General features: G+C 36.3%; 1 protein-coding gene and 1 pseudogene across 8 annotated transcripts in view; one reads left to right on the forward strand and one right to left on the reverse strand.

Moving 5' to 3' along the window:
• The window catches only part of SENP7 (SUMO specific peptidase 7), a 148,172-nt gene that overhangs the window by 51,192 nt on the left and 78,689 nt on the right, over positions 1 to 18,291 (reverse strand). For 5 of the 8 annotated variants that reach the window (XM_042998688.1, XM_042998693.1, XM_042998691.1 and 2 more), the window contains one exon: positions 16,274 to 16,468. The exons of the other annotated variants lie outside the window; for them this stretch is intronic. In XM_042998688.1, coding sequence (XP_042854622.1) covers positions 16,274 to 16,468 — 195 coding nt within the window. The remainder of the gene's footprint in view (positions 1 to 16,273; positions 16,469 to 18,291) is intronic. 8 annotated transcript variants of the gene reach the window in all.
• LOC102964011 lies at positions 7,178 to 8,292 on the forward strand (annotated as a pseudogene).

Here is an 18,291-nt window from a genome sequence, read left to right on the forward strand (position 1 = left end):
CAGGTCATGATCTAGTGGTTCATGAGATCGACTGTCAGCACTGAGCCTGCTTATGCCAAGAAACTGCTTACTCCCAGGGCAAGACTGACTCTGAGCCAACACAGGAGCCTCTCCTCCAGAAGAACAGGACAGTCAGCACCCCACATGCACCAAGTGTACTGAAATTGAGTGCTTCATAACATCACCTGCAGCTCTAGTGGAAATAGACCAAGGCTAATCTTTTTTTCTTTTTTGTCTTCCTTATTCTTTCTTTTCTATTGGAATCAGGCTAAGAATTTCTTGTTTGTTATTTTTTTATCTCCTTTTTTTTCTTTTTATTGGATCAGGCTTCTTTTTTTTTTTTTTTTTCCTTTCTTTTTCTTTGGAATCAATCTTAAAGTTTTTTGATTCTCTGTTTGGTTGGGTTTTTTTCCCTTTTTTTTTCCTTTTTTGGGGATCGGGTTTGGTTAATTTTTTTTTCCTTTTTTCCAGGCTTTTCTTAACAAACAAATCAGCTTCATTAGGCTTATTTTAACACACACATCAAAGCACACCTAGCTAAACGTCCAAACACTTCCCAATGCAAGCAAGTTGGGGCTCTGCAGAAGACTGGCCAGTGGGAAAGAGCAGCCAAAACACAACAGCAGAATGCACACACCATACAACATAAACACTTCGTGAAGTGCCAGGCCCTGGTCAGTGTACGACTTCTTTTTAATACAGCATTATTCTCAGATGAGGAAACATAACACGCTTTTAAAACACACAAAAGACAGAAACAGCAAAAATGACAAAATGGAAAAATTCTCCCCAAAAGAAAGGTCAGGAAGAAATCACAGCCAGGGACTTGCTCAAAAGAGATATAAGGAATATATCTGAACAAGAATTTAGAATAACAGTTATAAGATTACTAGCTGGGCTTGAAAAAAGCATAGAACACACCAGACAAACTCTTGCTGTGGAGATCAAAGACCTAAAAACTAGTCAGGCTAAAATAAAAAATGCTGTAATTGAGATGCAAAACCAAGTGGATATAGTCACAAGGATTGAAGAAGCAGAGTATAGTGAGAAAGAATATAAAATTATAGAAAATAATGAAGCTGAAAAGAAGAGGGAAAGGAAACTATTAGATCACTAGGGGAGAGTTAGAGAACTTAGTGATTCCATAAAATGAAGTAACATCCATATCATAGCACTCCCAGAAGAAGAGTGAGAAAAAGGGACAGAAGATTTATTTGAACAAACTATAGCTGAGAACTTCCCTAATATGGGGAGGGAAACAGATATTCAAGTCCAAGAGGCACAGAAAACTCCCCTCAAAATAAAAAAAAATGGGTCAACACCACAACGTATCATAATGAAACTTGCAAAATACAAAGATAAAGAGAGAATTCTGAAAGCAGCTAAGGACAACACATCCTTAAACAAAAGGGTAGAGGGGCGCCTGGGTGGCTCAGTCGGTTAAGCAGCCAACTTCAGCTCAGGTCATGATCTCACAGTCCGTGAGTTCGAGCCCCGCGTCAGGCTCTGTGCTGACAGCTCAGAGCCTGGAGCCTGTTCCAGATTCTGTGTCTCCCTCTCTCTGACCCTCCCCCGTTCATGCTCTGTCTTGGTCTCAAAAATAAATAAACATTAAAAAAAAAAAAAAAAAAGGGTAGACACATAAGATTAGCAGACTTGTCCACTGACACCTGGCAGGCCAGAAGGGAGTGGCAGGAAATATTCATTGTGCTGAAGAGGAAAAATACGCAACCAAGAATTCTTTATCCAGCAAGGTTGTAATTCAGAATAGAAGGCAAGATAAAGAGTTTCCCAGACAAACAAAACTAAAGGAGTTCATGACCACTAAACCAGCCCTGTAAGAAATTTTAAGGGGGACTGAGTAGAGGGGGAAAAAAAAGGAGAAGAAGATGACCAAAGAAACAAAGAGTAGAGGGGGGAAAAAAAAGGAGAAGAAGATGACCAAAGAAACAAAGATTACAAATGACCATAGAACATCACCAGAAACACAACTTTACAGGTTAATACAATGGCACTAAATCCATATTTTTCAAAAACCACTCTGAATGTAAATAGACTAAATGCTCCAATCAAAAGACACAGGGTATCAGAATGAATTAAAAAAAAAAAAAAAGATGCATCTATGTGCTGCCTATAAGAGACTCATTTTAGACCTAAAGACACATGCAGATTGAATGTAAGGGAATGTAGAACTATCCATCATGCTAATGGACATCAAAAGAAATCCAGAATAGTCATACTTACACCAAACTAGATTTTAAAACAGAGACTGCAGGGGCGCCTGGGTGGCTTAGTCAGTTAAGTGGCTGACTTCAGCTCAGATCGTGATCTCATAGTTCACGGGTTTGAGCCCCGCGTCGGGCTCTGTGCTGACAGCTCAGAGCCTGGAGCCTGCTTCAGATTCTGTGTCTCCCTCTCTCTCTCTGTCCCTCCCTGCTCGCACTCTGTCTCTCTCTCTCAAAAATAAATAAACATTGAAGAAAAAAAAAAAAAGACTGCAACAAGAGATGAGGAAGGGCACTAAATCATAATTAAGGGTCTATCCATCAAGATCTAGCAATTGTAAATATTTATTCCCCCAACTTGGATGCATCCAAATATATAAATCAATTAATCACAAAAATGAAGAGATTAATTGATAATAACACAGTAATCGTAGGGGACTTTAATACCCCACTAACAACAATGGACAGATCATCTAAGCAGAAAATCCACAAGGAAGACATGGTTTTGAATGACACACTGGACTGAATGAATTTAACAGATATCATCAGAACATTTCACCCTAAAACAACAGAATACACATGCTTCTTGAATGTTCATGGAACATTCTCCACAACAGATCACATACTGGGTCACAAACCAGCCCTCAACAGGTATAAAAAGATTGAGATCATACCATCCATATTTTCAGACCACAACGATATGAAATGTGAAATCAACCACATGAAAAAATTTAGAAAGCTCTCAAATACATGGAGGTTAAAGGACATCCTACCAAAGAATGAATGGGTTAACCAGGAAATTAAAGAAGAAATAAAAAGATACATGGAAGCAAATGAAAATGCAAACACAAAGGTCCAAATCCTTTAGGATGTAACAAAGGCAGTCCTAAGAGGAAAGTATATTGCAATTCAGGTCTATCTCAAGAAGCAAGAAAGGTCCCAAATACACAATCTAAACTTACATCTAGAGATTTAAAGAAAAGAAACAGCAAATGAAGCCTAAAGCTAGCAGAAGGTAAATAATAAAGACTAGAGCAGAAATAAACGATACAGAAACAAACAAACAAACAACTGTAGAACATATCAACGAAACTAAGAGCTGGCTCTTTGAAAGAATAAGCAAAATTGATAAACCAATAGCCAGACTTTTCAAAAAGAAAAGACTTATCAAAAAGAAAAGAGAAAGGACCCAAACAGATAAAATCATGAATGAAAGAGGAGAGATCACAACCAATACCACAGATATATAAACAATTATGAGAGAATACTATGAAAAATTATATTTCAACAAACTGGACAATCTGGAAAAAATGCACAAATACCTGGAAACATACAAATTACCAAAACCAAAAATGGAAGAAATAGAAAGTTTGAACAGACCCATTAACAGGCAAAGAAACTGAATCAGTAATCAAAAATTTCAAACATGAGTCCTGAGCCAGACATCTTCCCAGGGGAATTCTATCAGACATTTAAAGAAGAATTAATACCTATTCTTCTCAACAAACAGAAATGGAAGGAAAGCTTCCAAACTGATTCTATGAAGCCAGCATTACCATGATTCCAAAACAAGACAAAGATCCCAGTAAAAAGAAGAATTACAGGCCAATATCCCTGATAAACATGGATATAAAAATTCTCAACAAGATACTAGCAAACTGAATCAACAGTACATTAAAAGAATTATTCACCATGATCAAGTGGGATTTATTCCTGGGCTGCAGGGCTGATTCAATATTTGTAAGTCAATCAATGTGATACACCACATTAACTAAGAAAGGATAAGAACCATATGATCCTCTCAATAGATACAGAAAAAGCAATTAACAAAATATAGGATCCTATCCTGATAAAAACCCTCAAGAAAGTAGGGATACAAGACATATACCTTAACATCATAAAGGCCACATACGAAAGACTCACAGCTAATATCCTCAATGGGGAAAAACTCAGAGCTTTCCCTTTAAGGTCAGGAACACGACAGGGATGTCCACTCTTACCACTGTTGTTCACATAGTATTGGAAGTCTCAGCTTCAACAGTCAGATAACAAAAAGAAATAAAGGCATATAGATCAGCAAGGAAGAAGTCAAACTCTCACTCTTCGCAAATGACATGATACTCTATGTGGAAAACCCAAAAGACTCCATAGAAAACCTGCTAGACCTGATACATGAATTCAGTAAAGTTGCAGGATATAAATCAACATACAGAAATCAGTTACATTTCTATACACCAATAATGAAGCAGCAGAAACAGAAATCAAGGAATCGACCCCATGTATAATTGTACCAAAAACCCTAAGATATCCAGGAATAAACCTAACCAAAGAGGTAAAAGATCTGTATGCTGAAAACTATAGAAAGCTTATATGAAAGAAACTGAAGATACAAAGAAATGGAAAAACATCCTATGCTTATGGATTGGAAGAACAAATATTGTTAAAATGTTTATACCACCCAAAGTAATCTACATATTCAATGCAACCCCTATCAAAATAACACCAGTGTTCTTCACAGAACTAAAACAAACAATCCTAAAATTTGTATGGAACCAGAAAATACCCCAAATAACCTAAGTAGTGTTGAAAAAGAAAACCAAATCTGGGGGTGCCTGGGTGGCTTAGTCAGTTGGGCATCCAACTTTGGCTCGGGTCATTATCTCGTGGTTTGTGAGTTTGAGTGCCACATCAGGCTCTGTGCTGACAGCTCGGAGCCTGGAGCCTGCTTCAGATTCTGTGTCTCCTCCTCTCTCTGCCCCTTCAGTGCTCATGCTCTCTCTCTGTCTCTCAATAATAAATAAACGTTAAAAAATTAAAAAAAAAAAAAAAGAGAAAGGAAGGAAGGAAGGAAGGAAGGAAGGAAGGAAGGAAGAAAGAAAGAAAGAAAGAAAGAAAGAAAGAAAGAAAGAAAGAAAGAAAGAAAGAAAGAAAACCAAAACTGGAGGCATCACAATTCCGGAGTTCAAAATGTATTACAAAGCTATAATCATCAACACAATATGGTAATGGCACAAACACAGACACACAGATCAATGGAACAGAGGAGAGAGCCCCAAAAAGGACCCACAAATATATGGCCAACTAATCTTTGACAAAGCAGGAAAGAATATCCAATGGAAAAAAGATAGTCTCTTCAGCATATGGTGCTGGGAAAACTGGACAGCCACATGCAGAAGTATAAAACTGGACCACTTTCTTATATCATACACAAAAATAAACTCAAAATGGATGAAAGAACTAAATATTAAGACAGGAAACCATCAAAATCCTAGAGGAGAAAACAGGCAGCCACCTCTTTGACCTCGGCCACAGCAACTTCTTTCTAGACATGTCTCCGGAGGCAAGGGAAGCAAAAGTGAAAATGATGATGGATGGATGGAAAAAGATGAATGGATGAAGAAAATATAAGACACAAAAATGAACTACTGGACCTCATCAAGATAAAAAGCTTATGCACAGTGAAGGAAACACTCAAACAAACTAAAAGGCTACCTACAGAATGGGAGAAGATATTTGCAAATGACATACCAGATAAATGGTTAGTATCCAAAATCTATAAAGAACTTATCAAACTCAACACCCAAAAAACAAATAATCCAATGAAGTACTGGACAGAAGACATGAATAGACATTTTTCCAAAGAAGACGTCCAGATAGCCAGCATACACATGAAAAGATGTTCAACTTCACTCGTCAAGGAAATATAAATCAAAACCACAATGAGATACCACCTCATACCCATCAGAATGGCTAAAATTAACAACTCAGGCAACAAGAGACGTTGGCAAGGATGCAGAGAAAGGGGGTTCCCGTTTTGCACTGCTGGTGGGAATGCAAACTAGTGCAGCCACTCTGGAAAACAGTACGGAAGTTCCTCAAGAAGTTAAAAAAGAAGTTAGAACTACCTTACGACCCAGCAATTGCACTACTAGGTATCTATCCAAAAGATACAAAAATGCTGAATCAAAGGTGCACAATGCACCCTGATGTTTATAGCAGCACTACCAATAATAGCCAAATTATGGAAATAGCCCAAATGTCCATCAACTGATAAATGGATAAAGAACAAGTTGTATATGTATGTATGTATATATATATTTTATTATATATATTTATTTATTATATATATTTATTATATATATATTTACACACACACACATACACAATGGAATATTACTTGGTGATCAAAAAGAATGAAATCTTGCCATTTGCAACAATGTGGATGGAACTAGAGTGCATTATGCTAAGCAAAATAAGTCAGAGAAAAGACAAATATGATTTCACTCATATATGGAATTTAAGAAACAAATCAGATGAACACAGGGGAAGGGACAGAAAAATTAGTTTTTAACAGACAAGAAGGTAAACCATAAGAGACTCTTAAAGACAGAGCTCAAACTGAGGGTTGCTGGAGGGGAAGTCAGTGGGGGGATGGGCTAGATGGGTGATGGGCATTAAGGAGGGCACTTGTTGGGATGAGCACTGGGTGTTGTGTGTGTGTGTGTGTGTGTGTGTGTATATATATATGTGTGTGTGTGTGTGAGATATATATATATGTGTGTATATATATATATATGATGAACCACTACATTCTATTCCTGATATACTATATTAACAAATATAACTAACTTGAATTTAAATTTTTTTTTAAAAGGAAAAAAATTAAAAATAGAACTGACATATGTTCCAGCTTTTTCACTTCTGGGTATTTATGCTTAGGAAAACAAAATCATTACCTCAAAAAGATATCTGTGCCCCAATGTTCAGTGCAGTGCAATTTACAAGAGACAAGACATGGAAACAACCTACATGTCCACTAAAAGATGAATGGATGAAGAAAATATAAGACACATACACAGGAATACTATTCAGCCATGAAAAAAAAAAGCCTGACATTTACAGTAACATGAATGGAACTTGAGGGCATTACGCCAAGTGAAATAAATCAAAAAGAGAAAGACAAATACTGTATGATCTCACTTTTGTGTAAAACCTTAAAAAAAAAATGGGAGGGACTGGCCAATGGCCTACAGAGCAACACATCTAAGTTCTACTGTAGCTACTGCAACACATACCTCAACCATGACTCTCCATCTGTGAGAAAGACACAGAGCAGTGGTAGGAAACACAAAGAGAATGTGAAAGACTACTATCAGAAATGGATGGAAGAGTAGGCTCAGAGCCTGATCAACAAAACAGCTGCTACATTTCAATGAGGAAAGATATCTCCTACTTGATTCTCTGTTCCTCCTCCTAAGGGGCAATGATCCCACCTCTTCCCAGTCTCTTGGGTCTTCCTTGCCCTGGTATGATGCCAGCACCTCATATGGGGGCCCCTTCCATGATGCCAATGATGGGTCCTCCTCCTCCTGGGATGATGCCAGTGGGACCTGCTCCTGGAATGAGGCCACCTATGTGAGGCCAATTGCCAATTATGCCTGAGCCCCCAATGATGAGACCTCCCTACCTATCCCATGATGGTGCCTAGTTGGCCAGGAAAGAGTCAACAAGACTGATAAGGAGAAATGTGAGCATCTTTATATCCATTTTATATTACATGTTCTACTTCACCAGTAGATCATGGTGCTGTGACTCTGGGTGTTTTCTAACAGCATGACAAGGAAGACTTGCTCTCCCTTCCTATCAAAGACAGAATTGTTTTGGCAGGGGAGTAGTGGAACAAAAAAAAAAAAAAAGCAATTATCAATTTTTATTTGTATTGTGAAATGTGAAAATAAAACTGTCAACTGTTTTAGTCAAAAAAAAAACACACACACCTAGATACAGTCAATAGATTGGTAGTTTTAGGGAATGGGGGGAGGGGGGGTTGGAGAGAAGAGAAGGTATTAAAAAGGTACAAGTTTCTAGTATTAAGACAAGTAAGTGCTAAGGTTGTAACATACATACAGCATAGTGACTATAGTAAACAGCAGTGTATTGTGTATTTGAAAGTTGCTAAAACAGTAGATCTTCAAAGTTCTCATCACAAGAAATTTAATAACTATATGCATGCTGATAAATGTTAACTAAATTTATTGTATTAATATCACAATATAGGGGCGCCTGGGTGGCTGGGTCAGTCGGGCATCCAACTCTTGATTTCAGCTCAGGTCATGATCCCAGGGTCCAGGGATCAAGCCACAAACTGGGCTCCACACTGAGCATGGAACCTGCTTAAGATTCTTTTTTCTTTCCCTCTGCTCATTTCCCCCACTTGTGCGTGCTCTCTCTCTCTCTAAAATAATAATTGTTTCACAATATAAACATACATAAAATGGTGAAATTGTATACCTAAAGCTAATACAATGTTCTGTCAATAATATATCAGCAAAATTAATTTTTAAAAATAAATTGATAGAAAACACTGGGAAAGCAATTTGGTATTAATTAAAATAGCCAGAGAATGAATTAAATCTTTATACACACAATACTCTAACTCATAATAATTATTATTAACAAAACAACTCATTATGGTATTAAACTAGGCAAAAAAATTTTAAATAAAAAACTATATAAAATTACTAACCTATATTATTCTCTTATAATAAAAAATATTATATAGTATTTGCTGCATTTTCAACACTATTCAAGAACATGGAAATTTTTATATCATTTATAAGCACTAAAAAATTCAGATACCAAGAATAACTCAAGGATCCCTGTGCAGTAAACTATAAAACATATACCAAGTGATCACAGGAAGACTGTGGAGTCAGAACCACCTACCATCCTCCAACCTACACAACATCTACACTGGCAGAATCTGTCTGTGCAACTATTTGGGGATTCTAGAGTCTATTGAAGGCCTGCAACTACTAGTCAAAATATTCAACCGCAAGTGACAGTTAATTTCGGTCATTTTGAGCTCCAACAGTGGTAGCAGTGACCCAGTCCCCTACCCCTAGCAACAAAGTAAGCAGCAAAGCTTGAGTTCTTAAAATAGTTTGCACAGGCTTGCAATCACCAAGGTAAGCAAGAAGAACTTTATTCTCCAAATATTGGGAATCTGTATTCTGATCACTGATGGCTGTTTCTGTTCATGGATGAGCAGACATAGAGAAAGGCAGCCAGTGTTGCAGCAACCACCACGATTGTTACAACACTTATGACTTCCAAGAGACTTAAAGGGTTAGACCTATTTTGTTTTATCTACTCCCCCCCCTTTAATTTTTCCCCTTTTCTCCTTTTGGAAACCAAACATTTAAGGATTGTGATTATTAGAAAGTAATCACATACATGAGGGAATTCAGAAAGGCACAAACATTACTACAAGGGGTGCCTGGGTGGCTCAGTCAGTTAAGTGTCCAACTTCAGCTCAGGTCCTGATCTCACGGCTTGTGAGTGTGAGCCTGAGTGTGAGCTCCACATCGTGCTCTGTGCTGACAGCTCAGAGCCCGGAGGCTGCTTCAGATTCTGTCTCAGTCTCTCTGCCCCTCCCCTGCTTGCGCACTCTCTTTCCCTGTCTCTCTCAAATATAAATAAACATTAAAAAAAAATTACTACAAAAAGACCAAGCTTATAAAGGACCTGGGAAGATCTTATATTTATACATCAAGCTGATGTGTGGAACAGAGTCATGTTAACAATAAAGAATGAGAGAGAGAGAGAGAGAGAGAAGAAGGAAGGAAAAGAGTGAAAGAGGGAGGGAGGGAGAGAAAGAGAGGAAGGAAGGAAAGGAAGGAAGGAAGGAAGGAAGGAAGGAAGGAAGGAAGGAAGGGAGGAAGGGAGGGAGGGAGGGAGGGAGGGAGGGAGGAAGGAAGGAAAAAAAGCAGCAAACCCTTGGGAAGGGGAAGAATCAGATTTCCAGACTTACCACATAATAAGATTGAAATGTTGCATTTTCAACAACACCAAAAAAATCACAAGGCATACAAACAGGAAACCATGGATGATTCAAAATGAAAAAAAAAAATCAACAGAACATGTCCCTGAAAAAAATTCAGAAAGCAGACTCAAGAGAAGAAAAAGACATTATAACAACTGTCTTAAAGATCATCAAAAAGCTACAAAAAAAAAAAAAAAAAAAAAAAAAGGAAGTCTTGGACAGTCAAGAAAATGATTAATGGGTAAACAAAAATATCAAGAGACAAAATATATAAAGAAATCAAAAGGAAATTCTGGAGTTAAAAAGTATAATAACTAAAATTAAAAACTCATGGGGCACCTGGCTGGATCAGTTGGGAGAACATGAGACTCTTAATCTTGGGGTTATGAGTTCAAGCCCCACATTGTGCACAGAGATTACTTAAATAAACTTTAAAAAAGCAGATTCGAACCGGCAGAAGAAATAGTCCATCATCAATCCTGAGCTTGGGAATGGGAATGGGAATGGGAATGGGAATGGGAATGGGAATGGGAAAGGGAAAGGGAAAGGGAAAGGGAAAGGGAAAGGGAAAGGAAAGGAAAGGAAAGGAAAGGAAAGGAAAGGAAAGGAAAGGAAAGGAAAGGAAAGGAAAGGAAAGGAAAGGAAAGGAAAGGAAAGGAAAGGAAAGGAATGGAAAGACAGGAAGAGAACTTGAATATATGATCATGGAAATTATCAAATCTGAGGATCAAAAAAATTTTGAAAAAAGTGAATAGAGCCTAAGGGACCTGTGGGACAACAACAAGCAGACCAATATATGCAATACTGGTATGTCAGTAGGAGAAAAAATAAAGGAGAAGAGAAATTACTGAAATAAATAATCACAAAAAAATTCCAAATTTGATGAAAGACATGAATACAAACATACAAGAAGTCCAAAGAACTATAAGCAGAATAAACTCAATGAGACCTGTACCAAGAAACATTATAATCAAGTTGTCAGAAGACAAAGACAAAGAGAGAATCTTGAAGGCACCAAGAAAGAAGCGACTTATCACATACCAAGGACACTCCATATGATTATGAGATTTCTCATCACTAACCATAGTAGTCAGAAGGCATTGGGTTGGTATATTCAAAGTACTGAATAAAAAAACCTGCCAGCTAGAAATCCTGTATCTGGCAAAACTATTCTTTTTCCAGTTCCTTAAGTTGTAAAGTCAGGTTGTTGATTTGAGATATTTCTTCTTTTTTAATGTGAGCATCTACAGCTATACATTTATTTTGCCTTTAGCACTGCTTTTAATGCATACCATATGTTTTGATGTGTTGTATTTTCATTTTCTTTCATTCTTAACCATTTTTTAATTTCCTTGTGATTTCTTCTTCGACCCATTGGTTGCTTTAAGTATGTTAATTTCCACAAACTTGTGAGTTTCCCAGTTTTCCTTCCATTAATAATTTCTAACTTCATATCATGTGGTCAGAGAACAATGGGAGAAAATATTTCAAAATCATATTTCTGACAAGAAATTAATATTCAGAATATATAGAGAACTCCTAAAACTCAAAAGTAAAACACAACCTAATTCATCAAAGGGCACAGGACTTGAACAGACATTTCTCCAAAGAAGATATATGAACGGCCAATAAGCACATGAAAAGATGCTCAGCATCACTAATCATTAGGGAAACCCATAACAAAACCACAATGAGCTATCATGTCACACCCATTAGGATGACTATTACATAAAAACAGAAAATAACAAGTTTTAACAAGGATGTGGAGAAATTGGGACCCCTAACCACTGCTAATGGCAATGTAAAATGGTGCAGCTACTATACAAAAGAGTAACGGTGGTGCCTCAAAAATTACTAATAGAATTACTATATGATCCAGAAATCCCACTTCTGGGTAGATATGCAAAAGAACTTAAAAGTAGGGATAGAGATGCCTGCATACCAGTGTTCATAACAGTGTTATTCACAACAGCAAAAAGGTGAAAGCCACCCAACCATCCAAAGACATTTATACCAGACTACAGAGAGGCAAAAAAAAAAAAGGAATTAGAACTTCAATTAGGAAAGTGATCCCCAGACTGTTGTTCTGGATCTGTCACCTCATCTACATCATCACAAATTAAGACACCGGTTGACTAACCTATTTCTGTACTTGGGGTTGAAGAGGTCTTTCCAAGGATAAACCAAAACACAGGGGTCAAGCCCTAACATATTTTTTATAAAATAAAATTTTTAAAAATTATACTACAGAAGATACTATAAACAAAGTAAAATTAACAAACAGGAAACTTGAAAAATTTTTTCCAACACACTGGTAACAAAAAGTTAATACCTTTAATAAGAGTTCTTACAAGTCAGTAAGAAGCAGAACACCTGAATACATACAAAGACTACAGAGAAAACTTATATAAAAATACAAAATCCATCTTCACTAAAAATAAAAAATGGCTGAAATGAAAACAATTTTATGTAAAGTTATATTTATTTTTATCAATAGAGTCTGAAAAAAATTTTCTTTTTAACGTTTATTTATCTTTGAGACAGAGAGAGACAGAACATGAACAGGGGAGGGGCAGAGAGACAGGGAGACACAGAATCTGAAACAGGCTCCAGGCTCTGAGCTGTCAGCACAGAGCCCGACGCGGGGCTGGAACTCACGGACCGTGAGATCGTGACCTGAGCTGAAGTCGGATGCTTAACTGACTGAGCCACCCAGGCGCCCCTGAAAAAAATTTTCAATGATTAACACTTAATTCTGGTTAAACGAATGGCACTATAAGAATTTATAAAAATACACAAACTTACTGTACCAATGCTATACAGACAAAAAATGAAAAATACCCTAAATGTCCACTCATAAGGAAACACATATTTGTAAAAGTAGATATATCTCAATATATTTATTGGCAAGTTATCAAATTAAAAGAGAAAAGCTAATTCTTTATTCTCCAGCATACCTACGTATTATTGTGATTTACAGATGAGGTAAACTGAGGCACAGAGAAAGAAATTAAGCAAACAGACTGAGATGAATTTCATTTATCACAGTATAATATCACAAATACTTAACAAATTTTAGTTAAAAGTTTTTAAGGGATAATATAAAGTTTAATAATTAAGTATTTTAAAATAATTAATTGCCAACTAGAAAAAACAAATATGCTACTTCAAAGAGATCGTTTTAATTCAAATTTCCTATTCATTCGTGATGTTTTTTTACTATTCCTTTATTTTGGGCATAAAACACAATTTCTTTTTCCTGCATAAGTCCATTTAAGTTGTTATTATAGTCAACAATAACAGTTCTGAACACTAAAGACAGGCTAAGGCTAAAATAAGACTCTTAGCCTTGGGGCACCTGGGTGGCTCAGTCAGTTAAGCAGCCAAATTAGGCTCAGGTCATGATCTGGCAGTTTGTGAGTTCAAGCCCTGCATCAGGCTCTCTGCCATAGCACAGAGCCTGCTTTGGATCCTGTCTCCCTCTCTGTCCCCCTCCTCCCACCCTCCCTCCCTCCCTCTCTCTCTCTCTCTCTCTCTCTCAAAAATATATAAATAGACTTTTAGCCTTTATAAAACACTTTTCCACAAATATCATAAGGGTCATAAGTGCTAGGTTTTCAAAGAAAACTTCCTCAGTTTTCAGTCATAGCCTCCATTCTCCCACCCACCAATTTTTAATTGTTATTCGACATTCTAGCTTTGTAACAAAGAGCTGACATGTTTACCACATTCTCTGCAATAACAATTACAATAATGTCAGAACATGTGTCTCCTAAAAAGATCTACATAATTTATATTTCCTCTTCCTGATTTTGATTGAAATAGGCAGGCTGGAAAGAGGCTGGTTACAACAAGAGTCCCATCCTTGAGCCTATCCTGTCCATGCTACAGTGAGTTCTAATGGGGCACAACTAACTCAAGTGATGGTATGGCCACATGTGCAATTTATTTCCATAGGGCACTCTGGATTCTCCTCAAAGTGAACTCCTCTTAAGGGAAAAGAGAACTAAAGCCTGGTTTAAGGAGTACAGTACTCCTCCTTAAACCAAATGGTAATACTTAGTATGGCTGTGACAATTGCCTTGGCAGTACTGGTAATGGTAATGGAGTAACAGTGATCTCAGGATCAGACACTAGCATCCTCACCATAGAAGACTTCAGTAGCATCAACATACAGCACCAGCCTTTAATGGTACTTTTGATAAAAGTATCAATAAGAGAGACACAAAAATAATGATTACCACCTATTAAATTTCAAGCATTATATTAAGAACATCACATAGTTATCTCCTTAAATCCGCACAATAATCTTCTAAGATGTGTGTTACTATCTGTGTTTTAAAGATCAAAGTAACTTGCCCAAGGTAAATCAGCATGTTTGCAATACTGATGTCTGGCTCCAAAGTCTATGCCTATTCTAAATGCAACAAACAAAGCAAATAACCACCAAGAAAATGAATTTTCAGAGCCCACATCAAATACCACCTGGAAATTTCATAAATATTTAGAAAGGACTTGAAGAGAGCTAGAATTCTCACTGAATAGATTTTAGGAACAACTAGAAATTTGAGACTTATTATTATTAAATCTTAGCCCCAAATTGGTATAAAACCTGTACAGTACAGATTATAATTTGATGGTTCCATTGAATCCTCATAATAGTGCTATTTTTTTAACAGTATGAATGTGCACTGATGTCTTTTGAATTCCACAGGGACAGTACATAATAAGTGACTTTTTCTATGGAAAGTATCATCAAAAACAACATTTTTAAATGCATGATGTTTTATGTGCACAAAGAATTCTAAGGTGGTATTTATTAAAAAGATAATAAATAACTATGTGATGTATAAGGTCAAAGGTCATTTCTCTTCTTCCAACTCAGGAAACCAAAGCTCAAGATTAAATGACATGAACATTAATCCAAGTGCACAAAATTAAAGTATGTATTTTAGCTAAGCACTGGGCATAAATGTAATTAAGACATAATGCTTCTCCTTAAGGAACTCATGGACTAGTAGAGGAGGCAGAAACAAAATAACTATATTATAAACTGATAAGTGCATTTCTAACATCTCTAATTATACCTTAATTTATACATTAAATACATTATTAATTGGATAATGACACTGAAACTCAGTTCTTCTGGTAAATTCAGAAAAAGACCAAATAAAGTATAAAGTTAAAATTGCCATTAATAATTCACTAAGTAGAACTGATGTGAAACATAAAATATTCTCCAAAAGGAGAAAAATTTGTAAAATTTATAAATTCATCAGAAATAAACAGAGTTTATAAAAATAAAGTGCATTAGAAATGTAAAAAATTTATTAAAAATCTTTAAAAAGTCAGCTATAAATACTCTTTAATGTAATTAGGCTTACAAGAGAAATACAAACTAGAAGTTACCTTTGGATGGTTCAGGGAAAATTTAAAAAAACAAAACAAAACAAAACAAAAAACAAGACTGGATCAATAATTTTTCACTGAGATCAAAACTACTTTATTGTACTAGCAACAAGGCAAGAAATTAAAAAGAGAAGTTCATGGTAAAAGAAAGTTAAGAGATTTAGTAGTATTTATTAACTGACATCCCTTAGCTTTATCCCACAATTTCTTTTATTTACAGTCCCCACAGAAGCATCTCCTATAGGTTATAACAAAAGCAACTTCAGATTTCCATTTCTCTCACTGGCTCAGCAGGCTATGTTTGTTAATGGAATCTCAAACCATTTTTTTGAGGAACACATTCAGCAATTCATTCAGCAAATATTTACTGAGTACTAAATGCCAGGTCTAGTTCTAGAATCTGGATATAAAAACAGTGACTATGTCAAGATGGAGAGATGGATGAATGAACAGACCAATAGATGGCCAGATGGATAAATAGGAAAGAGGAGGAAGAGGAACAGAAAAATGTCAGAGGAACAAATCTTAATTATATCACATAAATTGAAATACTGAAATAGGTAACTAAATTTTCATTAAAGTCTACATCTATTTTCCCAAAACACAAGTACAGTGTACTTTCTGAAACTGATTATTAGCCACAGACTGTTGGTTCCAACAGCCATCTCGAGCCACCAGGGGAGAAAAGTCACACTAGCCAACAGAGCACATCTGCCTCACTTTTAGGAATAATGCATCTATGGGGGGGAAGAATAGAGAGGCTCATTAGAGTAAATATATTATTTATTTTGAGTAAAGTTATCACTAAACATACCTTTCAGATAAAAAGGAGCTCTTGTGAGGATTTAGATTTTGACAAGACTCTAGGCTGCCATCAGATGATGAAGAAAGCTGCTCTGATTGCAAGTTGTCTGTATCACCCAAACTGGCCTCAGTTACAGATGAGGTCTTTATGTATTTTCTTCCTAACTCCGTTCCCAGGACATTCGTCAATATAACTCTGGGTATCCTGTCACACAAAATAACAAACACTGTACTGTACTGAGGTTTGCAGTGAAAAATGTATTCTAGGAAGTTGAATTTTCAAACATTTTCATCTATACCACTCTAGAAATCAACCCATAAACACTCAAAATCCTGTATGAACACATTCTTTTTTTTATTTTTAGAAGTACTAGTGTCTTATAAATTGGTGCAGATTAGCCTGCCACAGTAACGGCTTTAACTAAACTAATGGATGCTATTGGGGTGCTTAAAACTTTAATCACTTTTTCTCAAAAAATGCTTTTTCCCCAATAGTTATTAAAAACACAGAGTACTTTAAACCAATTCAAGAAATCTTTATTCTTCTCATTCAACAGAAAGGTTCTTGATAAATAATTACATACTTGTAATTGGCAAATGAGAAATGCTATATCCAACAGGAAAGACATCATTCAGATTGCATCTGTGGTAATGATAGATTCCATAAGTAAAACAGCACATATAGTGATTATAATATATATGCTTTATATAACAGCACCAAGGAGGGAGCCAACAAATCAAATGTCTAGAAAATTAAAGTGTATTTTTAAAGCTCCACACTTTTTAAAATTGGTGTTCACATCAAAATGTACTACATAAAAGCCTGCTATCTCCTTAAACGGAAGAGGATAATATAATCTTCTCTTGGTTAGCCAATTGTTTTACAAACACCTTATATATTTTGCCACACTATAATGACGTCCTTAGGCAATTATTTGGCCCTGAACTGACAACCCAAACCAAATTACTGTATTGGTTTTTAGTTCTTGTTACTGAATTTTTTAAGTTTTCCTATCTCCTCTTCATCAGATGTCCCCCTGACTTTATCAATATGTCACCTGCAACACTTTATTGACCCATTGTGAGAGACAACGAAAAACACTTAGAAAGGGCCTGAGTGCTTCTATTTAAGTGAAACATGTGAGCTTCCCTGTACTTTGTTATATTTGTTGTAGTACCTAGAGGTACTCATTTTCACTACACAGAGGCATTATGTTCTTTTCACTATGTTCTAGACAGCATGGAATTTCAGATCTTGAAAACTTTAAAATAATTTAGTCTTACCTTTATTTTAAATATGAAGAATTCAAATCTCAGAAAAATTAAATGGCTGAAGGTATAACTCTTCCTAGAAGAACCTGGGCCTATTATCTTTTGGTTTTTTTATTTCATTCCACTACAGGTATCCTTAATACTAAGTTGCCAGAGGATCCAGATAACTGAGCTTTTCTATAGATACCGCAGGAAATTCTTGAAAATAGGCATTTTCCAGCAGAACCTCCACAAAAAAATATTGCAATGATTAAGTAGTACGTATGACATAGGGGCGCCTGGGTGGCTCAGTCGGTTGAGCATTTATTTGACTTTGGCTCAGGTCATTATCTCGTGGTTCATGAGTTCAAGCCCCACATCAGGCTCTCTATTGACAGCTCAGAGCCTGGAGCCTGCTTCGGAATCTGAGTCTCCCTTTCTCTGCCCCTCCCCCGCTCGTGCTCTGTCTCTCTCTTTCTCTCTCTCTCTCTCTCTCTCTCTCTCTCTCTCTCCCCCCCCCCAAAAATAAATAAACATTAAAAAAAAAAGTAGTATGTATGATGTAAAAGCAAAGGCAGGTAGTAAATACAATCCCCTAAACTCAGAGTTTGAGTAAAGAAAAAGTGGGAAAGAAGTTAGCTATCTAGCATAACCACCAATTATAAGGAGGAGAAGGCAGATATATTTTTCTACCTTCTCATATGATTTAAATCTCCAAGGATCCTAGTTGTCATTGTGAGCTTTGTGTATCTGATTGCCTGACAGAACCCTCCTTAA

This window comes from Panthera tigris, chromosome C2 (assembly GCF_018350195.1).
Source record: "Panthera tigris isolate Pti1 chromosome C2, P.tigris_Pti1_mat1.1, whole genome shotgun sequence".
Taxonomy (NCBI): Eukaryota; Metazoa; Chordata; class Mammalia; order Carnivora; family Felidae; genus Panthera; species Panthera tigris.